This window comes from Nyctereutes procyonoides, unplaced genomic scaffold, assembly GCF_905146905.1.
Source record: "Nyctereutes procyonoides isolate TBG_1078 unplaced genomic scaffold, NYPRO_anot_genome, whole genome shotgun sequence".
NCBI lineage: Eukaryota > Metazoa > Chordata > Mammalia > Carnivora > Canidae > Nyctereutes > Nyctereutes procyonoides.
Window position 1 is genome coordinate 57,607,604 of NW_026575121.1, and position 23,678 is coordinate 57,631,281.

Here is a 23,678-nt window from a genome sequence, read left to right on the forward strand (position 1 = left end):
CTCCTGTTTGTGGGCACTTGGGGTGACCCCAGTTTTTGACTAGATGAATAAAGCATTCATGAAAACTCTTGTGCGTATCTTTAAGTGGACGCATGCCTTCATTGCCCCTGATACGTGCCCATGAGGTGAACTTCTGGGTCATTCCATGGGCTTGTGTTTAGCTTTAATAGAGGAAGCCAAACCACATTCAGGATTTCAAATCTAAGTCACCCCCAGCAATGTCTGAGGGTTCTAGGTGCTCCACATCCAGTAAATATAGCTTTTATTTGGCTCTTCATTATGATGATTATTTATCTGTATTTCTATCTATTTTCCTAACCATCTCTTTTAATAAGTGTTGAGTACTTGGAAAAGCGATGCCATAATTTCCTTAAATTGCTGTTGTTCTGATGCGAGAGCTGTTTGAGACCAGAAGTGTAAAATTTCATATAAGCTGAATATTATTTAAGATTTAAAAGAAGTAAATTATAGGTAGGTTGAGTTTTTTTCCTAATGATGCTTCTGGTAACAAAACAAAGGTCTATGTCACTGTTACAAAGGTAGCTTGTAAGGAAGAGAGCTATATGCTCATTAACAGTAGTTGAGTGGTGATGGTTTTCAGCTGTGAGTGGCAGCTTTCGTTGATAAAGGGGATTTAAGTAATCTTTTATTATTTCCACTCTTATTGCACTTGAGGAGGGGTCCTTTCCTGGATCCCATAGGCCGGAATTAGATTTGGTTCCGCAGCTGGCAGTGGATTTAGGCTGTGATTCACAGGGTTTGCAGATGCAGGGCTAGTGTTTGACCACGGGCATTTGAGTCCTGAGTCCATCTAATGTTGGTGAGTGCTCGTGAGTGACTTAACCTTCACTGTCCTGGCTCAGTATTCTCCTCTGTTAGATGGGGTGATCATTGTACTTACCTCATCAGGTATTTGTTAAGGCTAAATGAAATAAAGCATTGTATTTATTTAAGTTCTAATGGTGCTTGACACACTACTCCCTAAGACGGTAGATCTGAGTTCGACCCTCACCCCAAGAGTTTCTTGTATATCCAGGCTAATTAAATGCAACGTTCACCTCAAGAGGTTTCAGCTTTTTACTTCCTATCTTCTCTTTCCAGTGGGAAGGAGCACAAAGGACTGCGTTTCAGAGCCATGTTGACGTGTGTGTGGTTTCACTAGGGCTAGAAGGAGGCAGACAGCTGCTTTGGTGACACCGTCCCCACCTGTCCCCCAGCTTCTAGTTCTGCTTGTTGGCAGCTGCAAACTCTTTCCCTAATTTCAGACGTGTTTGCAGAAAATGATAAGCCGCATGTACTTCCCTTCAGTCAGACATGAAAAGGGAGGAACTTCCCAAAGTGTGCCCCCGGCAGCCCCACCTCTGCATCGTCTCACAGACTCAAGAAAGCCCCACAGGATTCAGATAAGCTGTGGCATTGGCAGGATTCGCCTCTGCGATGAGGCATCTTGCCAGTTATTCTTCAGCGTGATGGTGGCAGACTCGGTGAAGGCCATCGCATGGCCGACATCCCCAGGAACTTTGTGCCAAAAACCTCCACGAAAGTGCATCTGACCTGGGCAGGGTGTCTGGATAGCCAGATTGTTCCAGTCTGATGTGCTTTTGTATTTCAGTCTTATCCTGTCCGGGGTCATCCAGGTCAGGATCAACCAGAGAAGCTGATTCACCTCTGGCTCACTCGAAGCGTTTTATACCGGGCAGGGTTCAGCTACTTCCTAAACTGACTAAATCTTTGGGTAACTCTCTAGTTCATCTCCTTGCCGAGGGATGAGCGAGGATAAAAGCTGACCTGCGCATTCCCACCAGACCTCTTGGCCCCAATACAATTAGCACATCCATGTTTCGACCTACGCATTCTCTTTAAATTGGACTTTCCTCCCTTCCCTTTCTAACATACATCAAAACAAAACCAATTTCGATGGCATTTCATATTTTGTCTGATATAAAAGGTGTTGCATTTTACTAATAAGTAAATGCAAGTGAGACAGTTGTTAACCATTAGGAAAGCCTTCAGTAGAATTTTAAGGCAGAACCATCTCATTAATATGTTAATTTTGCCTGTGGGATTGACTCTCAGTGGATCCGATGACCTCTCTCTGCTGCCCCTCCTTGCTAGAAATTGGATGTTGGGTTAAATGCCTGTGTAATGCAAGTCAAGATATCAATAAGAGAAATGACAGCAATGCTGATTGCCGCACAGCATGGGCATTCTGCTGGCTACAAGTCCTTGTGACCTTTCTGCCAAGATTGCTGTAGTAATAAACAGACACATACTTCATTCAATCGTAGATGATGAAAGAGATTTTGCAAAGAGATGAACACATTAGGTCTGTCAGTAGTTGCAAAATTAATCCTAAAAATGCATTTGTTTTCCCTCTGACATTGGTTTTTCCTTCCTCCTTCGCTTTTTCTTTCATAGTATTTTTATTTTGTGACCGAATATAGTTTGGTACCAGTATCTATGAAATATGGGGAAAAGTCATTTAAACGGAGTGCTCATTCAACCACATTTATGCTCCTTTAAATTGCCAGCTAATAATCTACCTGGCCTGATCTGAGCTGGAATCTTTAACATGTGCTGCTCACTCAAACACACCCGGGTGGCTTCAGCATCTTTCTCCACTTGTCTATGTGATGTCACCATCCTCATGAGAAGGGGAAGGACACAGGTAGTGTGATATCTTGCCCTTTCTCCTCCTAACTTCCTTCAACATTATGGGCAGTAAGTACGAGGCTGCTGTTGCCAAGGCCACCTGGGAATCGAGCAAGGAGTCAAGGTCTGAGTGGGAGGTTCTGGTGTAAGTGGGCAGAAAGCATCCATACTTGCAACCGACCCCAGGGCCCACGTTGTTCCTCCTGTTCCTGGAAAACCAGACATCCTTCTCTGCCCTCTCTCTGCTGGGCTTCACTTCTCCTCTCTCTGCCCTGAGGTAATAACCTATCTCTTTCTGCACCAACTCAGAAAAATCCCCAAAAGTGGTATATATATATATATATATATATATATATATATATATATACACACACACACGCACACACACATATATGTATATATATTAAATTAAGGTTAAGGATAAAGAGTATTATAAGATCCATGCAGAACATTAGAAAATTAAGAGATCGCCTCTAGGATGATCATTCAAGACATCTCCTGCTAACATGTGCTTTACTTTCTCTGTGCCATGGATTTACTTTTTAACATGGGTGAAATTACATGATGCTCCTATAAGTGTACAAATGGTATACATTTTGTTTCCAGCTTAGCGTTTTAGCTTTTGTTGTTCAAGAACATTTCCCATGCTTTCATAGTGTCATTATAAACATCAATTAAATACTTACTGGTTATAAAAATATAGATACTTTGGAAAATGCAGAATAGAAAAAGTAAACAAAATCGATTTCTATTTCTTCTTCTTGGGCTGACTATACTTCTTTCAAGGTCTTCTGAATATATAATTCAGGCTATTCTTTATATGGAACTTATATATTGGTTTCTATTAACTTGATAGATTCACTAAGTTAATCCATCATAGGATGCATGCTGTTTAATTAATCGTGTCTTTAGTGTGGGTTATTTGCTATTTCTTTTGTTGTTGCTACTATAATTAAGGTAATGATGAACATCTTTGTTTGTAAGTGTTTGATTACATTTCTGATCATCGTTTTAGTATAGGTTCCCATATATGGAAATATCATTCAAATGGTATGAACATTTCAAAGCTTTATGCCTCATAACCAAATTGTTTTTTAAGAAGACTCTACCAATTTTATTTATTTATTATTTTTTTAATTAAGTACACTCTACCTCGCAACATGGAGCTCAAACTCATGACCTGAGATTAAAAGTCATGTGATCTATTGGGCAGCCCGGGTAGCTCAGTGGTTTAGCACCACCTTCAGCCCAGGGCATGATCCTGGAGACCCAGATCGAGTCCCACGTCAGGTTCCCTGCATGGAGCCTGCTTCTCCCTCTGCCTGTGTCTCTGCTTCTCTCTCTCTGTGTCTCTCATGAATAAATAAATAAAATCTTAAAAAAAAAAAGTCATATGATCTACTGACAGAGCCAGCTAGGAACCCCAAGACTCTACCAATCTCAACTCCCAACAAAAGTGTATAGAATGTTTCTCATCTTAATTTTTTAAATTTTATTTCTTTAGTAATTATAATTAGATTGACATTTGTAATCTGCCCATAGCCATTTATATTTCTTCTATTAGCTTCATTTCTATAGCAAGTTGAAACAACAATTTTTTTTTTTATAGCAACTTGCAGGGTCACCTGAATGGCTCAGTCTGTTGAACGTCTGACTCTTCATTTCAACTCAGGTCATGATCTCAGGGTGGTGGGATCGAGCCCCATGTCAGGCTCAGTGCTCTGTGAGGAGTCAGCTGGAGATTATCTCTCTCCCTCCCTCTGCTCTGAAAATAAAAAAATACAATCTTAAGAAAAAGAAAACTGGCAGTGAGTAGAGACACACTGTCTACCAGCAATTAGTCTAGCACTGTATTTACATTGCTTCTAATTGTAATAGCCATCCATGTGCATAAATATTACTTGCTGTCTCGGTTTTATAGATGAGGAACCTGCAACACAGTAAACAGAAGTAACTTGCCAAAAGTTGTCCAACTAAAAAGTGTCTGAACCAGGATAACTGCCCAAGACTGAACAAGTCTAAAACCTGACTAGCTTTGTCACCAAGCTCCTACAAGGGAAACAAAGCAGCTTATTACATGGAAAACGCACACACGCACACACCCTAAACAAAACAGTGACTCACCTTACACCCTCAATGCTGTTACCACTGAGTGAGCATCATCCCGGCATCTCCTGGTGTGCATAAGTCACCAGGGAGGATGGAGGCACACATGGGTCAACAGATTGGAAAAAAATCTATGAAAATGAATAAGCAAACATGTTTTAAAATAATACCCACCTCTAATGGTTTTTAATTTTATTTATGCAATTTATCCTGAAGAGAATTTGGTGTTTGTGTAATCATATTTTTAAAATTTGCTTTTGATTTTTCTCAGAACTGAAAGCAGAACAAATGATCACATTTGTTTTCTTGTGCATTTTTATAGCTTCTTGCTCTAACAGTCTCTCTCTCTAATCCATGTAGAGTTTATTTGGGTACACAGGGTGAGGTACAAAGCTGTTTTTCCCTTCTAAAAAATTAAATTAATTACCTGGGGGCATCCATTCGATGACTCTGCTTTTCCCTCACTGCTTTGTATTCCCTGCCATGTGAAATTTATATTAAGGGCTTCTAAAATGCTCTCCTTTCTGTTTAGGAAGCTCATATTCGTACCATCAACAAGAACTAATCTTAGAGACAGAATATCATAGAATCATTATGCTATCTTTTTAAAAAAGAAACTGGTCATTTAAATGACTTATTACATATCACCCTAAAGTATTATGATTCTGAACTGATAATGAACACAACATGCAGGCACAGAGAGTTGGTTGTCATTTGTGCCGTTTAGACCAATCGAGCAGAGAACAAAAGTGTCTGCAATCACCAGGACAGTGAAATAGAAAACAATCCATGATGACGATGGACTATCACACCCATGAGCAGAAAATTCGGACAGCAGTCATCCTGCTGAGCTCTAGAGCTGCCATGTAGGAGCACTGGGTGTGTGCCCTCCAGGTGACCAGTGTTCCAGAATCATCCAGGTCTTTCTTTGTGAGAAGCTTCCTCGTGCCCTCTCCCCATGCTGCCCCCAATCCCGGCAAAATCCAGGCTGTCGGGGCTCCTGCCACCCTCTCCTCTGCCCCGTGTCCTCACTCCCCATGAGGTCCCACGTCTATGCTTGCCCTCCCAGTGGACCACAGGAGAGAGAGTTTACATCCAAAGCAAAAGGGTCACGAGGTACTCCCATTACTACATCCAAGTATTATGTTCTTCATTCTTCTCTATAAGAATTTCTTTAGGAAGGTCATAATATAATTTTTGTGGGGGCATGATTGGGTCTATCAAAACACATATATGCAGCTTCATTGTACTATTCTTACGTATGATGAAGTTGATGAAGAAGTCGTGTGAGACCACATCAGCTTGTGTGACAAGAGCCACTTGACAGGTAGGCACAAACCTCCTCTCCTTTGGTAGAAGGAGAGACAGAGGACTGTTTCAGAGAAACAAATAGTCAATCACCCATGTACTGTGACACTGTAAACTTCAAAATCAGTGTGTTTTAATAATGTATCTGTGTTTGAATGAAGCATTAAAGAACATTTCTTTTCCCCTGATTTTCAGAGCTTTTGTATTAGACTTTAAGATAACTATTTGCGTGTTTTCAGTCCAAATTCGCAGTGACATGCTGAGTGGCCAGATTTCTGTGACCTGCAGTAGCAATGGGGGGTTTCATGTAAGAGACCTAAGTATGCTTGCTCACTGATCGTTTCCTTTCAGCACACAGACTTTGGATATTGGAATACTGGACATCTTCGGTTTTGAAGAATTTCAAAAGAATGAATTTGAACAAGTAAGTGGGTTTCTTTTGAAACTTTATAGGCTTTGATGGTTTTTTTTTTATTAATAAGTTAACTCTTTAATTCAATAGGGACTGCAAAATTACTTGCAAATACAGAATTAAAATAAGTATTTTACTATCCTATTTTAAAATTTATATCCCTGGTTTATGGATATATTCATCCTTTTTGTGTGATCTGTAAACAACTGGCATAATCTTTTTTTTTTAATTTTTTTTTCATTTTAAAAGATAGGATGACCTGCTATTTCAACCAGGTCAGAGAGACAGAGGGCATTGCTGTGTGAAATTAGGGCAAAGGTCTTCAGAAACTGTGGCCAAAAATCAGAATGGAAACAATCCATTATGCCAAGTACTGTTATTCGTAGGATCATCTCTATGTGACACTCATTCATATGACTATCGGAAACTCATAAAAATAGATGCAAGAGGCACTGATTATTTTTAATCCATTTACAGTTTAGGGTACTTTGAAAAGCACTCGTTCTTTTTTTTAAGGATCTCCATAGTAATGTATGAATCATTTAATCAAAGTAAGTGTATCTAAAGATTAAGTGTTAAAGAAGAGAGTAGAAATAGAACTGGCCCCAGCCAGCAGAGAAAGGGAGGTGAACCTATGAAGAGGTGTAGGTGGGAAGAGAGAAAACCAGGCTGTACCACAGCATGGGAAGAGTTACATCAGTGCCGTGGTTTGGGAACGCTTTGAATAGTTACATCACTTGTTCAGCTTTATTTATTTTATTTTCTAAGGTAGATCATGTAGCGGTGAATGACACTAGATGGGACTTTGAAACCCAATTCCATGACTTTTACAAGAACTGTCCTGATCAAGAGGAAAAACCTGTAAAGAACCTGGATTTCCTTATCTGTAAAATCAGGACAGTAAGAGACTTACAGAGCTGTGGGGTTGAACAAGATGACTGTTCTAGAGGTTCTGGTGTCATTTTCTAGCTCATGTCTCTGTGTAAGAAATAATAGAGAGCCACTGCTACTGTTATAAATGAGGACACTTGAAAATCTTTTAAAATTCAGCCTTTTTTTTTGTCATAAAAAGTGGTGCAGCATCTTGTGAGTAGATCCTAAATCATGTTGACTCACCTAATCCAGGGTGAGTCATCATGAATCATATTCTTTACAAAACTTTTAGAAAGTCTGGTATGAAATACGACTAGGAAGACCACAGATTTCTTCTCCTTTCAGACTTCTGTATCCGGGGGTGAGTGGGAGGAGGAGGAGGACTGTGGTTTTGTTTATTCATCCCTTACTATAAGAAACTAGCAGTGCACAGAGGAAGAGAGTAGTTAAAAGACTGATCAGTAAAATGGCACAACAGATGTGAGTCTGCCAGCCTTGACCTTGATGCAGCTCTCAACACAGGTATTTGAAGGTCATCTGGCCAGCAGTATTGATTCCGGACATTTTTCCTTAGGAAACATACAGGCTCTCAAGTCTCTAATGAGACTCCCTGGTTTCTCCATCTCCTGGTATGCAACATGCAGAAGCCATAGGTGGAGTCCATGTGTGCCCAACACCCTGCCTCACAAGCCACACGGTGATCTGTCCAGCCTGTGCTGATGACTGGGATGTACAAAACATGAGTGTTGTTTTCTTATGAAAACTTACTACTTTTACTACAATTTTACATATATCCCTTGTTCTTTCTTTCTGCTAAATATTTTAATTATATACTTTAGAATATATTCACAAGCTGCGATTTTCATATAACAAGGAATGGCATGTTTTCAAATCTAAAGAGTGGGTCTCTATTAAATACCAAAAGGTATGGGGCACCTGAGTGGCTCAGTCGGTTAAGTGACTGCCTTTGGTTCAGATCACGATCCCCTGCATTGGGCTCCTTGCTCAGGGGAGCCTGCTTCTCCTCCCTGCCATTCCCCCGTGCTTGTGCTCTCTCTCTCCTCCTGTCAAATAAATAAAATCTTTAAAATAAATAAAAAGATAGATAGGCAAATAAATAAAAAAATAAATAAACAAATAAATAAATAAATAAATAATAATACATACATACATACATACCATAAGGTAGTTTTAGACACTTCTGGGTAAATCTCAAGATAAATTCTTTGGTTTAAATTATGAAAAAATATCAAAAAAAAAAAGAACTGTACCCTTTTCCTAGATTTGGTTGGCTCTTGTATACAATAGTAACTAGGAGCCATTTAGAAGAATAAAATTATTTTCTTTGTGATGAATCCAAATCTCAGCTTACAGTGGATTTAGCACATTTCTAAATTTGCATGTGAACTTATCACAAAGGCTTTGGTTTGAATGCTCCATTCTAGATTCTTGAGTTGCTGATAGTATGTGAACTTCTTCATTTTATATTCTTCTTTTTTTTTCATTTTATATTCTATTGCAAACTTTAAACAAAATGTTTAACAAATCAATACTGTGTTCTGAATCAAACCCAGAATAATATTAGTACCTTTCTAAGTATTTATTTTATTCTTTTTTGAGCTTTTGTGACCCATCTATTGGCTCTTTGCTAGAATGTGAATTCCTATGGTGTTGAATTGTGTCAGGTACAGCATCTTGTATATAATAGAAGCTTAACAAATACAGTTGCAATTGAAATCTTAAGAATGAATTCATAAGAAAATATCTTCATAATGGATCTCCCAGTGGTTTCCTTGCTCGGGAATAAATGTATATATTTCAACTGTTCTTCCATAAGAAGGCTGACAAAGGTTTAGAACAGGGACAGTTTGAGGAGATAGCTAAGAAGCACTTCAAAACCTCAGCATCCCCAAGTACCTCTAAAAGATTTGACAGGCCTTTGCAGTTCTTTAGATGAGAATTTATTTCAGCTAATAGGAAATGCTAATCCTGTTTTCTTTGGCTTTTAATGATTTGTTTCTATTTAGAACTATTTTACATATTATAAGATCATATTTAGAATAAAATATATAACATTATATATATATATATATATTGAATCTACCGTCCTCATTATTTAAATAATTACCTTATTACCAGCTCACTCTCTGTTATGTAATACTTGATTTTTTGAACCCTACTTCCTTTATCACATAAAGTTTATCTCTAGCTCTGTAAAAGTATCTCCTAAGGCATTGAGGGAGAAGCCCCTCCAGCTGACCCTCTGGCATCACGCAGTCAATGATTTCCAAGATTGTAATGCCCAAGAGACAGAAGGACAGTGAACGAGACAAGGGTATCCCTGACACAGTGATGCTAGAAAGGAGAAAGCACTTCTCACTTTCTTCTTCCTTTCGAGGCATTAGAAAGTGAGAGAGAGAAGTAAAAATATTTCTACTTCCAGATGTGACTATGTATTTGGAAAAGGGAGAAGACTGAAGGAGACATCACTGTAAACAACACAAGGACTTGATAGAGAAGCTAGTTTTGGCATGAGCATGCAAAACCAGAAATTCTTTTTTTTTTTTAAGATTTTGTTTATTGATTCATGAGAGATACAAAGAGAGAGGCAGAGACATGGGCAGAGGGAGAAGCAGGGTCCCTGCAGGGAACCTAATGCAGGACTCCATCCCAGGACCCCGGGGTCATGACCTGAGCCGAAGGCAGACACTCAACCACTGAGCCACCCAGGCACCCCTAAAAAAACAGTAATTCTTATGTAGCTTAAAAATAGCATGTTAGAGGCACAATGGAAAGTGAAGACAGACTGATCTTGTCAAAATGAAGTAAGTAGCCTAAGTGAGGGGCTGTGTAGAAGGCTCCTGAAAGTCTCCACTTGCACACAAACAAGTGGAGAGATGAACTGATTTCTCAGATGGAAGGACCTGCTGTCTAGAGATGCCAGTCCTCCCCAACCCATGGCACATGTAGCCCAGGGCAGTCCCACAACAGATAACTGAAGAATGGATGGCATAATCAGAGCAGCTCAGTCCTGCTACTCCCAATAAATATGGAATCAGGTAGTGAGTATCAGTGACTGCTACCCTTGGAACAACAGATGCACCCAAAATGCCTGTCAGGTGTTCTTGCTGAGAAAGAAGGCAGAGAAAACCTGAATATAATGAAGTTTCCTGAGCTAATTACTAGTCACCAGGAACTGGGAACAGAGGAACATAATAAAATAAACCATGAGGATACACTCACAAATCCAGCATATGGGAAGCCATACAGAACAAATGATTTCTTCAACAACATATAAATTGCAAGGGTAAAAATATAGAAGAAGGTGGGTAGCCTATAGATTCAAAGAGTTTTAAGAGATATAGAGGTCAGTTAAATATATGGACATTATGTCGATCCTTGTTTACATATAAAACTAATGTAATGTAAAATCTGGATATTTGATGAAATGAAGGAATTATTGTTGATAGAAAGTATGTGTGTTAAAGGTACTGTGGATGTGTTCTCTAAGTCCTAGTGTCTTAGAGAATTATACTAAGATACTTAACAATTAAAGAGAATTCCTTGAGATGAGTCTAGTTTTGAGGGTAATAGAAAAATAGGTAAAGCAGAATTGGCCACGAGTTGATAATTCTTTAGGTTTGCTGCTGGCAGATGGGGGCTCATTACATTGTTCACCATTGAATATGCTTAAAACTGTCTATAATATACAATTTTAAGTAAATGATAATATTTTGAGATTACATGAATATTATTTTAATAAATGATAGAATAGTTATGCACCCAATAAGTGGGATTGCAAAGCCCTACATGCTACAAATCTTTACCAAAGATACAAAGAACAAAGTCATGAAAAGTAACGATTTAACATTCAATAATTTTCCTAAATTTCTCACTACATACTTAAAATGCAGCTATGTATAATGAAATACTTAGAGCTACAGAGTTTAGTAAACTTGCATATCAGCAACCTACAGTAAGAATATAGAGAATTTGGGCATCCCAGGTGGCTCAGTGGTTTAGTGCTGCCTTCAGCCCAGGGCCTGATCCTGGAGACCCAGGATTGAGTCCCATGTTGGGCTCCCTGCATGGAGCCTGCTTCTCCCTCTGCCTGTGTCTCTGCCTCTCTCTCTCTCTCTCTCTCTCTCTCTCTCTCTGTATCTCTGTCTCTCATGAATAAATAAATAAAATCTTAAAAAAAATAATATAGAGAATTTGAAGAGAGAATACATTTGTTCAAACTTAAAGATTCCATTGCAGAAGATAAAATTGTGATATATGACCTATCTTTATGCCAGGCTTCATCTAAGCTGATTTCAGAAGAGTTGCCAAGGATTTGAAACATTTCCTTGCTTACAAACCCTTTTCTAAAAAGTAAGATTTACTGGAAAGTCCAGATGAACAGTAATTCAATCAGGCTTATGATAAGTGTTCAAACACTAAAAAAGCCAGATACCTTGACTTCTAAAATTTTATGAAATGATATTATATATTTTGGCAACCTCAACCTCAAAAAAAAAAACATAAAATTTTCAGTTGTGAAATTACTATCCTAGAAATGATACAAAGGTAAATAACACCCTTAACAGGGAGTATCCCATTTTACAGATGGTAAAACTGTAAGTGCTACAGTCTCTACTGTGTGATAGAGTATTAGCAGCAGCAGAAAGGATCTGTTTTCCTGGCTCATTGGCATCAGGACAGTGTATGGTTAATTCATTCAACAAACATTTGCATAAGTAAGAAATTCCAGACCCTGTTCCAGGTACTAAGAAATGTCCAGGCCGGGGCACCTGGGTGGCTCAGTGATTGAGTGTCTGCCCTTGGCTTAGGGTGTGATCCGGGGGTCCTGGGATTGAGTCCCGCATCAGGGTCCCTGCAGGGAGCCTGCTTCTCTCTCTGCCTATGTTTCTGCCCCTCTCTCTGAGTCTCATGAATAATAAGAATGAGAAGAAGAATGAGAAGAAGAAGAAGAAGAAGAAAACAATGCACAGGCATTGTGGTGTGGTTTGTAAGATGCAAATGGAAGAAAGACCAGTTCTAATCTAATACCATGGGAGAAGGACTGAGAAGCCTTCATGAGGAAAATGTTGATATTTTGGCACCAAATATGGCAGAAATCCAGTACAGTTGTCATCATAATTAATGCCCTGACAACTATTAGGTTTCAGTATAGATCCGGGGCACCTGGATGGCTCAGTTGGTGAACCGTCCAACTTTTGATCTCAGGGTTATAAGTTCAAGCCTTGCATTGGGCTCCACACCATGTGTGGAGCCTACTTAAAAAGAAAAAAAAAGTCGCTTCAATATTGATCCACTTACCACTCTATTGATTGATCTATGAAAACAAAAGCTATCTCCTTGTTAAGTCTCATCACATTTAGATCTGAAAATTATACATACATTAAATATCCAACTCAGTTTAAGAAGAATTTGAATGAGAATACTTAGTTTCTTTACTTAGCAGAACTAGTAGAGTGCTATTCAGGTTCTATAGAAAAACAGTAATTAAATAATGAGATGCTATTTTAATGTACTTCTTACAATAATATTGGTTTTTTACAGATTTTATTTATTCATGAGACACACACACACACACACACACACACAGAGGCAGAGACATAGGCAGAGGGAGAAGCAGGCTCCCTGCAGGAACCCTGATGTAGGGACTCAATCTGAGGATCTGGGCATCACTACCCGAGCCAAAGGCAGACACTCAACCACTGAGCCACCCAGGCACCCCTAATATTAGATTCTATTTCTTAAAGACAGTATGGCTAGAAGTCTTGAGTGAGGGTGCCTGGTATGACCAGTAGAGCGTACAACTTGGTTTCAAGACCATGAGTTCAAGCCTCATGTTGGGTGTGGAGGCTACTGAAAAAATACATACATACCTACATATATACATAAATATAAGATAAAACTAAGAAAAGGAAACAAAATAAACGAGACAGGGAATAACAATTTTGAGTATGTAAGCTACATTTAATGACATTTTCCCCTCCAGACACTACAACATTAAAAAATATCACCATTTTGGTGTTAAGGAAAGCAAAGCTCAGATAATTTAAGTAACTCACAGAAGGACACAGCATGAAGCTCTGAATTCAGAACTGTCCCCAGAGCCACAGGTTCTCTGAAGCTAGACTTGATTGTGTATTTTCATCCTACATCTTCTAAACTGCTGCCCATCCATGAGTATATTTGCTTGCATTTCTCTTAGGGCGCGACATTATTTATTCTGTTAAATATAGAAATAAAAAACTTAATAAATTTATTTGGCATCATTTTTTCCTATAGTGGAATATTTCACCAAATCCTTTTACTATGTATAAATAAATTAGAGAATGCAAGTGTATCTTCTGTATTGCAGAGCGATTAAGAGGAAATGTTTCAGGACGTCGGAAGAAGAATGAATGGGTTTGAAAATACCCATCAGGTCACCTTAGACAAGAGTGAACTGAGTTCTTTCAGGGATGACTAACCAAGGAAAAGCTTACATTTACAGTGACGGCTGTTTGGATAGAAAGCCCAAATGTGCTGACCAGGAGTACAGATTCATTTAGTTTTCTGCTAATAAATAATCAATAATGGCTACAGGTTCTCTAGCCCCCACTATGAGCTGGGCCCTCTTTCTGGATGATCTCTGACTCTCACGGCAACCCCCTGGGGAAGGCTTTGCTGGCCAAGTGGGGAGTGTGGATGTGTGTCCATCTGGCCCCAAGGCCAGTGCTCCTTGTACTAGCTTATCCCTCTGCCACCTTGTGACCACTATCCTGAAGAGCTCGTTATTTATGGAGTACCTCTTAGCTTTGCATTTAATCCTGAGTAATGACAACTACTTTAAAAAGAATGAATATTTTAGTAGAAATCATGTATTGATTATTGTTTTCAGGCCTACATTAACAAGTTAATATGAAACAAGAAGGCATATTGATTAAGATGAGATTTGTTGCTAAATACACACACACACACGCACACACACTTATCTTTTGTTGAAAAGTGATGAAGAGTATAGTGCCCAACACTTTAAAATATGAGAATTTTGACCAGAAGTTACATTCCCAACAACTGGGTATGGCTTTTATGTAAATGGAGGGATATATTTTATGGACAAGGTAGCATACAAAATATATAAAAATATAGTTTTTCTTTTCATTTGTAGTTTCCAATTCTGACGTTAGTAGATTATGATGTAGAATATAGCAATCCGTTTAGCCAATGGGTTTATTGTTGGCCACCCCTCCTGTCAACCCCTCAAATCCCAGAGTAGTAATTACTCCTATTAAAGGAGAATACAAGTATGAATTAAGCCCATTAGAATTTGAATTTATTTTGTGAGCCTGTGTGGCTCTAAGTAAGAGAATCACTAAAAGAAATGTTGAGACAGAGTTTGCCTGGATAAAAACAATACATTTTTTAAAGATCTATTTATTTATTTATTGAGAGCGTGAGCATGGGGAGGGTCAGAGGGAGACAGAGTGTCTCAAACAGACTCTGTGCTAAGTGTGGAACCCCACGTGGGACTCGATCCCACAACCGCGGGATCATGAGCTGAGCTGAAACCAGGAGTCGACCGCTTGGCTGATGGAGCCACCCAGGCATGCCTGAATAGAAACGATGTTTTTACGCCTGTGACCTAACTCCCACCTAGCTTTGCTTAAAACCTGTTCTGCAGTTTGATTTTGAAGTTTCAAAGGGCAACCAAAAGGGCCAAGGACATTTGGTTTGTTTAGAAAAGAGTAATCCACCAAAGAGAAGTGGAGGGGCAGGGAGACTGGAAAGGATGAAACCCAAGCCCATCCAGGGAAGACACCACAGCAGCAGTAGGGCCTGGCATGGGTGGGCACTCAGCTCCTTCCTGCTGACTAGGCTCCTGGAGGGAAGGGGCCCAGCATGCAGCGTCTACACAGCTCCCTGGGCCTCTCGTACATGACATCAGTAGAGGCACTGTTGTCTGTCTATCAGTTTGAGACAGATGGTGCTAAGGGAAAGTAAACAGGCCCTCCCAAACAAGGACAGAGAGAAGAAAGGCCTCTACCATAATAGGATATTCAAAGAAGGCAAAATAAATTACAGATTTTAAAAGCTGAAACAAATCAGAGAGGTACCATTCCCTCACCAGCCTCTGCACCTGCTGTTTTATAGACAATGTGTCAAAATCAGGAATGATTGATTTGTTGGGTAAAGAACATAGAGCAATCTAACAAGCCCTGAGACATGCTTTGAAAAAGTAAGGTAGAGATTCACAGTATACTTGGTATAAGGAAAGGCCCTGAGAAGTCCTGCAGAGAAGACCATTAACTTAGGTTGGCTCAGTGTTTCTCCAGTGGGGTTCTGATATAGTGTTTTTTAGATGGTATCAATTGACATTTCATTCAATTAGTGTTCTGCTGAACACGTGCTGAAAACACAGAATATCTAAAATCTGACATCATTCCCGCACAATCTGACATCCCATTTCTGTAGTCTACAGACATATCTGTATTAATTGAGAAACAAATCAGTGAATGGATTGTGTGTGTTCTGTGCTACATCTCTTCCAGTATGTTCACCATATCTACATATTAAAATCCCCTGGAAAGCTTTTGAAATATATCAATGTCTAGGCCTCACTCTGACTAGATTGGTTTGGGGTCAGGCTGAGACATCAGCTTTTTCGAAGAGCTCCAGGGCATTTCCAGTGTGCAGTAAGAATGTGAATTGCTGTCTAATGTCTAGGGCTCTGCCTTCAACTGGAGTCAGCTTTAATTAACCTCCTGCTTTAATTTTGTGATGTAAATGTCATGCTCTATTATATTTTTGCTTCAGAGATATTTCACTGAGTAATAAAAGTAAAGGGAGAACAGTTGGCGAAAATTTACTCAAGAAATTAAGTTTGTCATTAATACAAATGATAGGCCATCTGGATAAGCAATAATGTTCTGTTACTAAAGAGTGTTTCCAAGGGGTGCATAATTTTTATTATTAAACCAGTTAGCAACGGCACTTAATGTACAAAGCATGTATTTTAATCAGAGAAGGGTGCATGCTAATTAAACAGTACTTAACAATTGCTCATTTTCATCTATGAATACTTACCTTCGCTCACATTCAGGCTGCTCGGAGGAATACCCAGAAATTTAGTGGAACCCAATTATGATTCGGATGGATGACGTCAAAAAGTAAAAATGATTGCTTTGCATTGAAGTCGATCATATTCTCGGTTATCAATGCATTGATGCTTCTAGATATGAAAACTAATTTTCCTGAAAACATATTTCACAATATCTTTCTCTGGTTGTGTCTAATACACACCCACATAGGCACACACCACACAGCAGTTCAGTGAAGCTGAAGGAGGGGTAGGCAGGCTCTGGCCATGAGTGGGGCCACCTATTTTGTGGATGGGATGCATTTTTTTTTCCATTTTCAACTAGATATCTGACGTAGGCTGTTATATTCATATTAGCACCCTTAGCTACATTTCCTGGCAGTGTTGACGTTCATGCTACACTCCTTCTTTTACATTTTTTTCTGCTTTTTTTCCTTCTTTCTCTTCTTTTTCTTTTTCTTTTTTTTTTTTCTTTTACATTTTAACTTGGATTCAAGCAGTGGGTGCTTTGAACAGTATAGGATTAGGGAAAGGCAAACTGTTTTGGTAGAAAAGTGTAATGTACGCATTACTGCAAAATGTTTGAAAACTATTCCACTTTGAACTGTGTATACTCCTCGTGATTTCCTTTACTGCTCAGCATTGCTCTTCTCTTAGAAACACAAAAACATTTCCGTTGCGGAGAGCATCATTGTAATGAAGGCTGCAAGTCAAAAATCCCTCCACAGCCTACTCAGCTTTATACATCCAGCTGGCATTTTCCCTATGGGATTTTAATAAATTACTTCTTCTTTTCCCCTCCAAATACAAAGAACATGATGTACAATAGAAGATTCAGGTGTATTTTTCTGATCGCTCCATGTCACAAAATACTGTCCGATGCCTCAGCTTAAAAAATTTGAGGCTCGGTAGAGAAGCTGGATGTTTTATGAGTCATCATGACCAGGAGAGTAAGAAATTGAGTTATTGTATCCAAAACCACAGGCCAAATCCTTTTTATGTTAGCCAAAGTTTGGCAGATTACTTTAGGCCTTCCTGGGGGGTAGGGGAGGGAAGAAAAAAGATGTACTCTGACCCCCTCCAGCTCCTTCTAATTTTTCTGTGACTTTCACTACACTCCCACTTGGTATCACCATTTTCACTGAAACAGCGGATCAATTCAGCAAAGCCAAGACTCAACTCAATAAAATAGTTAAATAATAGCAATTGAAAGCTCTGTTTGTATAATTTTACAAAAAGCCTGAGTCAGTCAGAACAGCCTGGTATATCGGGAAATGCGCAGCTATGAAGCAGTCAAGGGTGAGAGGATTCAGGCAAGTTGTCATGGAAAGTAGTTTCTGCAACTACAGTCCTGCCATCTATTGTGAATGCAGAGTGATAAGAGAATCCTGTTCAACATGTTTGAGACATCCACATCTAAGTATTTTCAGTTACTGAAAATAGAGATACATGTCCTGTAATTTGGGTGTTTCTTATACAATAGAGAATCATCCAGGGATGTTCTTGTTTGGGAATACTTCATCAGACAGTAATATATCAGACAACACACAGTAACAGGCATCTCCTTATTTTTCATGGCTTCGACCTTTATCTCCTGAGCAATTCATTTCTTAAAATATATCACATGTGGCATATTCTCCAGAACCACTTATAAGCCACTTCTTTGGTAGAAGATCAGACTGCTGAGATACAGAATCGACTTATGTCTTCTTAAATGATTTCATGTATTTTTTAATATCAAAAAGTTGGAAAAATGACAATTGTATTTATCATATAATTAAGGAGAGTATTTTCCGGCGGTTTCATTCCATAATGGAGTCATTTATTTTCTGTTCATTTACTGAAAATATTTCATCCCGAGGTTTTAACAACCTTTGATAGCTTTCGTTCATCTTTAGTAACAAAATTTCTTCATTATTAGAGGAGTATAACATCTGATTAGATTGGGGAAACATCTCAAAGTATTATTTTTTAAACAAAGTGAAATAAGCTTTTAAAGTCTCCATTTTTCTTGTCTACCAACAGTTTTCAGAAATTTCTGTCTTTCATTTATGACAAAATTAGAGTAATGAGTAAATGTATTACTTTCCTGGTGGGGCTGCTACAGTGACCAGATGCTACACAAGTTTTATGGAAAGGGCTTGTCTTTCCAGAATCACTGCTGGAGATTTATACTCTGGCGAGTAAGCACAGATCTGGGTTGGCTGGTCTCACTTAGTTTCAATGGAACAAAGCAAGGGGATGAATGTGCTAGGCTGTATCAGTTACAAGGAAGGAAGGATTTTCCATATGATATTTAAATAATGAGTTCCGTCTCTCTCTTTGCCAGCTGTAATGTGCAGACTTATTGGTCTGTGTCCATATTCAAACTGTTTTTGCCTTAACAACCAAGCATGTCAAGTTCAATGTCTTATGTGACATGTTGTCACTGGAGGTGGTTGTAATATTTTTATATCCCGAGAATTGATGGGTGAAAGTGAGGGTTTGTCAAAGAAAGTTTTAACGTAAATATGAAGCACTTCCAATTTTACCTGTATCTCAGGGACTCTAGTTGTCAAGGGACAGAGAGGAGAAGTTCTAACAACCACTGGCCAAATCAGACAGAAGGAAGAAACCCAACTTTTATCCTCAATTGTTGACGAGAGCCCAGATATAATTTCCTTTTGGAAAATTTTTAAATACTCAGCTGTATTTTAAACCCCAACTTTGTAAGTTAGTGTTAAAATTATATTTCTTGTTCTTAAATTGAATAATGAGACCGTAAGAAGTCAACAATATCAGGTGAAACTCTTTTCTTTGACTTCTCAAGCGGCACTGTAACAATTAATCTGAATAGACTGATGAATGGGTGTGGAACGTTCTTGAGTCAATATGTCACTGACCTGAAATCGTCACAGAACGAGTGGATTTGCATGGCCATAATTGTTTTCTTTCTCCCTTCCAATAGCTTTGTGTCAACATGACCAATGAGAAGATGCACCACTACATCAATGAAGTACTTTTTCTACACGAGCAAACAGAATGTGTACAAGAGGGAGTTGCCATGGAAACAGCTTATTCTCCTGGTAACCAGGCTGGAGTTTTGGATTTTTTTTTCCAGGTATTCATATAATATAATTAGATACTTTGCAGGATTTAAATATATTGGAGACAAAGAATTTTCTTCAAGAGGCCTTTATTTTGAGATATCTTTATATATGAGACTTTGCTGTTTTTTTTTTTTTCAGAAATTTATTTTTTTCAGAGCTGATTTAGGAGGACAAGTTACCCTTTTCTGAAGGGACATTTGAGGGATTATCAGTTCATTGAAAGGACTAGAAATACCAGATAATTTTGTTATAAAAATAATCAGCATTGTTTTTGTCAATAAAACTCTCCTTTGGCACAGTTCCAAATCCCCAGTGTACAAAATTAATATTTTATAAGACAATAGTAAGACTAACAAGATCATAGAACAGATTCAATAGAATCTTTTAAATTTTTCTTCAATTTGTAATTTGAAATATGGAAAACCATTGATAGACCTGTATATGGACATATAATCTTAGGACATCTGCCAGTGTTGACTCTTAACCTTTATTATCTCTACCTTATAATGCAAGAATCTTTGCCTCGATATCTTTATCATAAAAACAAAAATCTCCTACACAAACAGCAATCCCTCTGTACTAATGTAGAAAGACATGATATACATCTATTAATAATATGTCTACAATGCTTGAACATTGTTTAAGCCTGCTACCTTTCAGCCACTGGAGAGCATAGGACGTAATTTCCTACCCTTTATTTCTATCAATGTAGATTTATATGTTTATTTTATACATTTGCCTAATATGTAAAATATTCTTTTCCTGTTGTCTGCTCGTCAACATTCTTTATTTTAATGACAGAAGAAGCCCTCTTCCTCCAGGAAGCCCTCTTTCATCACGACACACATGGTATATAACTTCTCTATGTAAGGTTTAAAAATGTCTTCACAGCGACGGCAGTATATAGTGAGCTGGGTATGGAAAGTCTCAGACACCTGCCGCCCTCATTCTCGCTTGTGGCTATATCCTTGAATGCTAACCAGTGGCCAGCAGCATGACCTTCTTTCTATCTCTTCAATGGCTATCCTTGAGATCTTGCCATGGAGTGATTATTTCCATAGGAGGACACTCGTCAGTTGGAAATGAGAGTGGGCATTTTTGTGACTACTCTTTGATACCCATAAGAATGAAGAGCTATACCAAGTATAGGGTGAAGCTTGGATGTACCTGCAAATATGCATACCAGGCAGGTGTACCCCACAATATGAAGGAAGCTTCTTGTTTCCTTCTTGATTACAGTACCTGCAATCCTCTTCTGCTCACAGACATCTGGATTTTTGCTTAAGCCACATTCATGTTTCAACAAACATGCATTTGTCTTATGTCCATGGAGGAAGGGATCAGATTCTCACCTGACTCTCCACATGTATAGTGCATTTTGGAACTGTCGATCTTCATTGATTTCTGTTGTTGAGGTGAAGTGGCATATGCTTTGCACAACAATTCCATCTCGCTTAAGCCTTTACTTCTGAAGGAATTGAAAACCATTTTTTATAACTTCTTTTCCATGGTCCATTTTCTTCTTCAGACACATCAGCAAGTTTCCAAGTCATAGTTTGACTATCACCATTCTTTCATGGCTTGATATCAGACATCCAGAAAACATAATACGTATGAATTGTAAAACTTTTGGAGACAATACAAATTGTAATCCTTTAAAAAATATCTCATTGGTATCTGACTACTCTATCCTTGGAAAATATCCTCTTGCTTTTGGAGTAGAGCAGTTTGGCTAGATTGGAGGCAATCACTTCCCTTATATTATGTGGGGCCTTGACTTTGAGTTACTGAAACACGCACTAAATCTCTAAATTCTAGCCTCCAAAGAGAAGGTCTGTCACTGCCCCTGAAACATGAATGCCCATGCAACACCCTTAACTAGTCCATTTACCCCTCCATGCACAGAGCGTGTCTGTGCATACTCGAGTGTATGTGAGAGGAGTGTAAGTGTAATAGCACATGAAGGAGCATTGTGGCACGATACTCAAATGCACAGGTGAAGAAGCAACTTACGCTCTTAAGTATCACCATCTTACTCTTCAGCAAATAGGTTTTACAAATTGAAATGAAGAACCTGATCTTTCGAAACATCCCAAGCATTACCGGTCCTTGCCAACTCCTCATTGACTTTTCTTTTCGGGCTTCTCTCCATCCATTTTGTGTACTTATACTTTTATTTTTGCACCTCTGGGCTCTTTATAGGGTCCCAGGTTATCTGAGTATGTGCCATACAGTGGACTTCCTTCTCCACACCTCTGACCAATCCACCTCTATGTTGGTACCACAAGTCTCTGCAGGTGTTAGTGACCTAGGTCTTTTGCTGAGGTGTGTCAGCTTGCTTTTTGTAGGCCTATCCAATTCCTTCCTGGTGCTCCTTTCACCCTTTGCGAGTCCTTCTTCTCCTTCCTTCCCAGGGAGGCTCTCTGTCTGCTCATTGCCAAATGTCTTGCAAAGGGCACCCCTTGGAAGGTGAGTGCCCACCAGGTATAGAGCCTTCCCATGGCTGCCACTTTCAACCTTTCTTCTCTATGGGTGGCACTAGAAGTATTCCAACTTTTGCATACCTGAGACAACTGTCTCTGCATTTTCCTTACCATGAGGAAACTCTAAAGGGCTTGAAACAACTAAAATAGTTCAGCCACAAGGAAACAACTTTCTATTGGCCAAATAAATAACATCATGAAAGGCCTGTGATGTCATGGTTTGGTGACCTCGGGTCAAAATATAAACTGAATCACTGTAGGGGTCAGTATAGATCCCTTCACTTCCTGAGAAGAATTATTTTATAGTATTCACATCTCCATAAGCATGCTGACTTGATGTGAAGAATTAAGATATATAACAGAATAAGGTAAAAATAAATAATATAAATTACCTTATTTTTAAAGGTCGATTTGACATGTCAACAGAAGAACTTTCCTAGGGAAGGAAAGATAAACAGCACGACAGTGGGTAAAAGTTATTCATTCGATGTGTAAACTGCGTGGGCACAATGGTGTCCTCTGTGTGCGGGAAGCGAACTGTCAGTGGTTGAGAAGTTCTTTCAAGCAGCGTTTTCCTTCACGTGAGATTAATTTTAAGTGGTTGCTTATGTATGACTTTAGCTTCCGTGTTTGACAGCTATAAACTGTCAGACTTCTAATTTGAATTTTTACAAGTTATGGCTTCCAACTTTACATGTTCCCGGTCTTAATACTGAAATATTATAGTCACTTCTACTTCCTGCTGAATAGGATTTTTCTAGAATTTTTATGACTCAACAGGATTGTATTTCGGTTTTTGGATAAGTTACTTGCCCACTGTTAACTATGAAGAGGTCGATACAGATTAGAGGTCAAGAAAAATTATACTTCTCCTTTTTTTTGGCAATTTTATTTTTCTTATTGAAATAAGAATATACTTTTTAATATCTCCAGTGTTTTAATGACCTTAAAACACACTCTTTAATCCATGTATTCATTATCAATTATTAATCAACCAATACTGTTACAGCCTACATTATCTCAGAGTTTGGCCAGGTATTAGGGATATGATAGTGAGCAAACACAGATGTGTATTAAAAGTAGATGAATTCATTTTTTTCAGTGCTTATAGGAACATAATGAAAATACAAATGAGCATACCTGCATGATGACAGAACCATCCATTTGAGTGATGGAAGAAACATATTCTCTCTTCTTGATTTTCAGAAGCCATCCGGATTTCTCTCTTTATTGGATGAAGAAAGTCAGATGATTTGGTCAATGGAACCGAATCTTCCCAAAAAGCTACAAAGTCTCCTAGAATCTTCAAACACAAATGCCGTGTATTCCCCCATGAAGGATGGGAACGGGAATGTTGCACTCAGAGATCAGGGTGCGGCGTTCACCACCATGCACTATGCAGGAAGGGTGAGTTGAAAGAGTGGCACGATGTCGCATGTGTCACGATGTTGTCAGGATGAACTTGCAAGTTTTAGATATTTTAGAGTTTCTTATTTTCATGAGTTAAAGTTGGCTGAACAACCAGCACAGTTTTACTTTCCTCAGCTCTTTTATTTTAACCTGAGAAGGACTTCACATCTTCAGAATGTGGGTGATGAAGCAGGTGGTCAGGGCCTTCCATTATGTTCCCCAGATTCTAATATAACATGAGCAAGAGGGCC

General features: G+C 38.7%; 1 protein-coding gene across 1 annotated transcript in view; it reads left to right on the forward strand.

Moving 5' to 3' along the window:
* The window catches only part of MYO16 (myosin XVI), a 444,013-nt gene that overhangs the window by 254,255 nt on the left and 166,080 nt on the right, over positions 1–23,678 (forward strand). Inside the window, exons 20-22 of the mRNA XM_055335623.1 lie at positions 6,418–6,490; positions 19,393–19,545; positions 23,224–23,424. Of these exons, the coding sequence (XP_055191598.1) occupies positions 6,418–6,490; positions 19,393–19,545; positions 23,224–23,424 (427 nt within the window). The remainder of the gene's footprint in view (positions 1–6,417; positions 6,491–19,392; positions 19,546–23,223; positions 23,425–23,678) is intronic.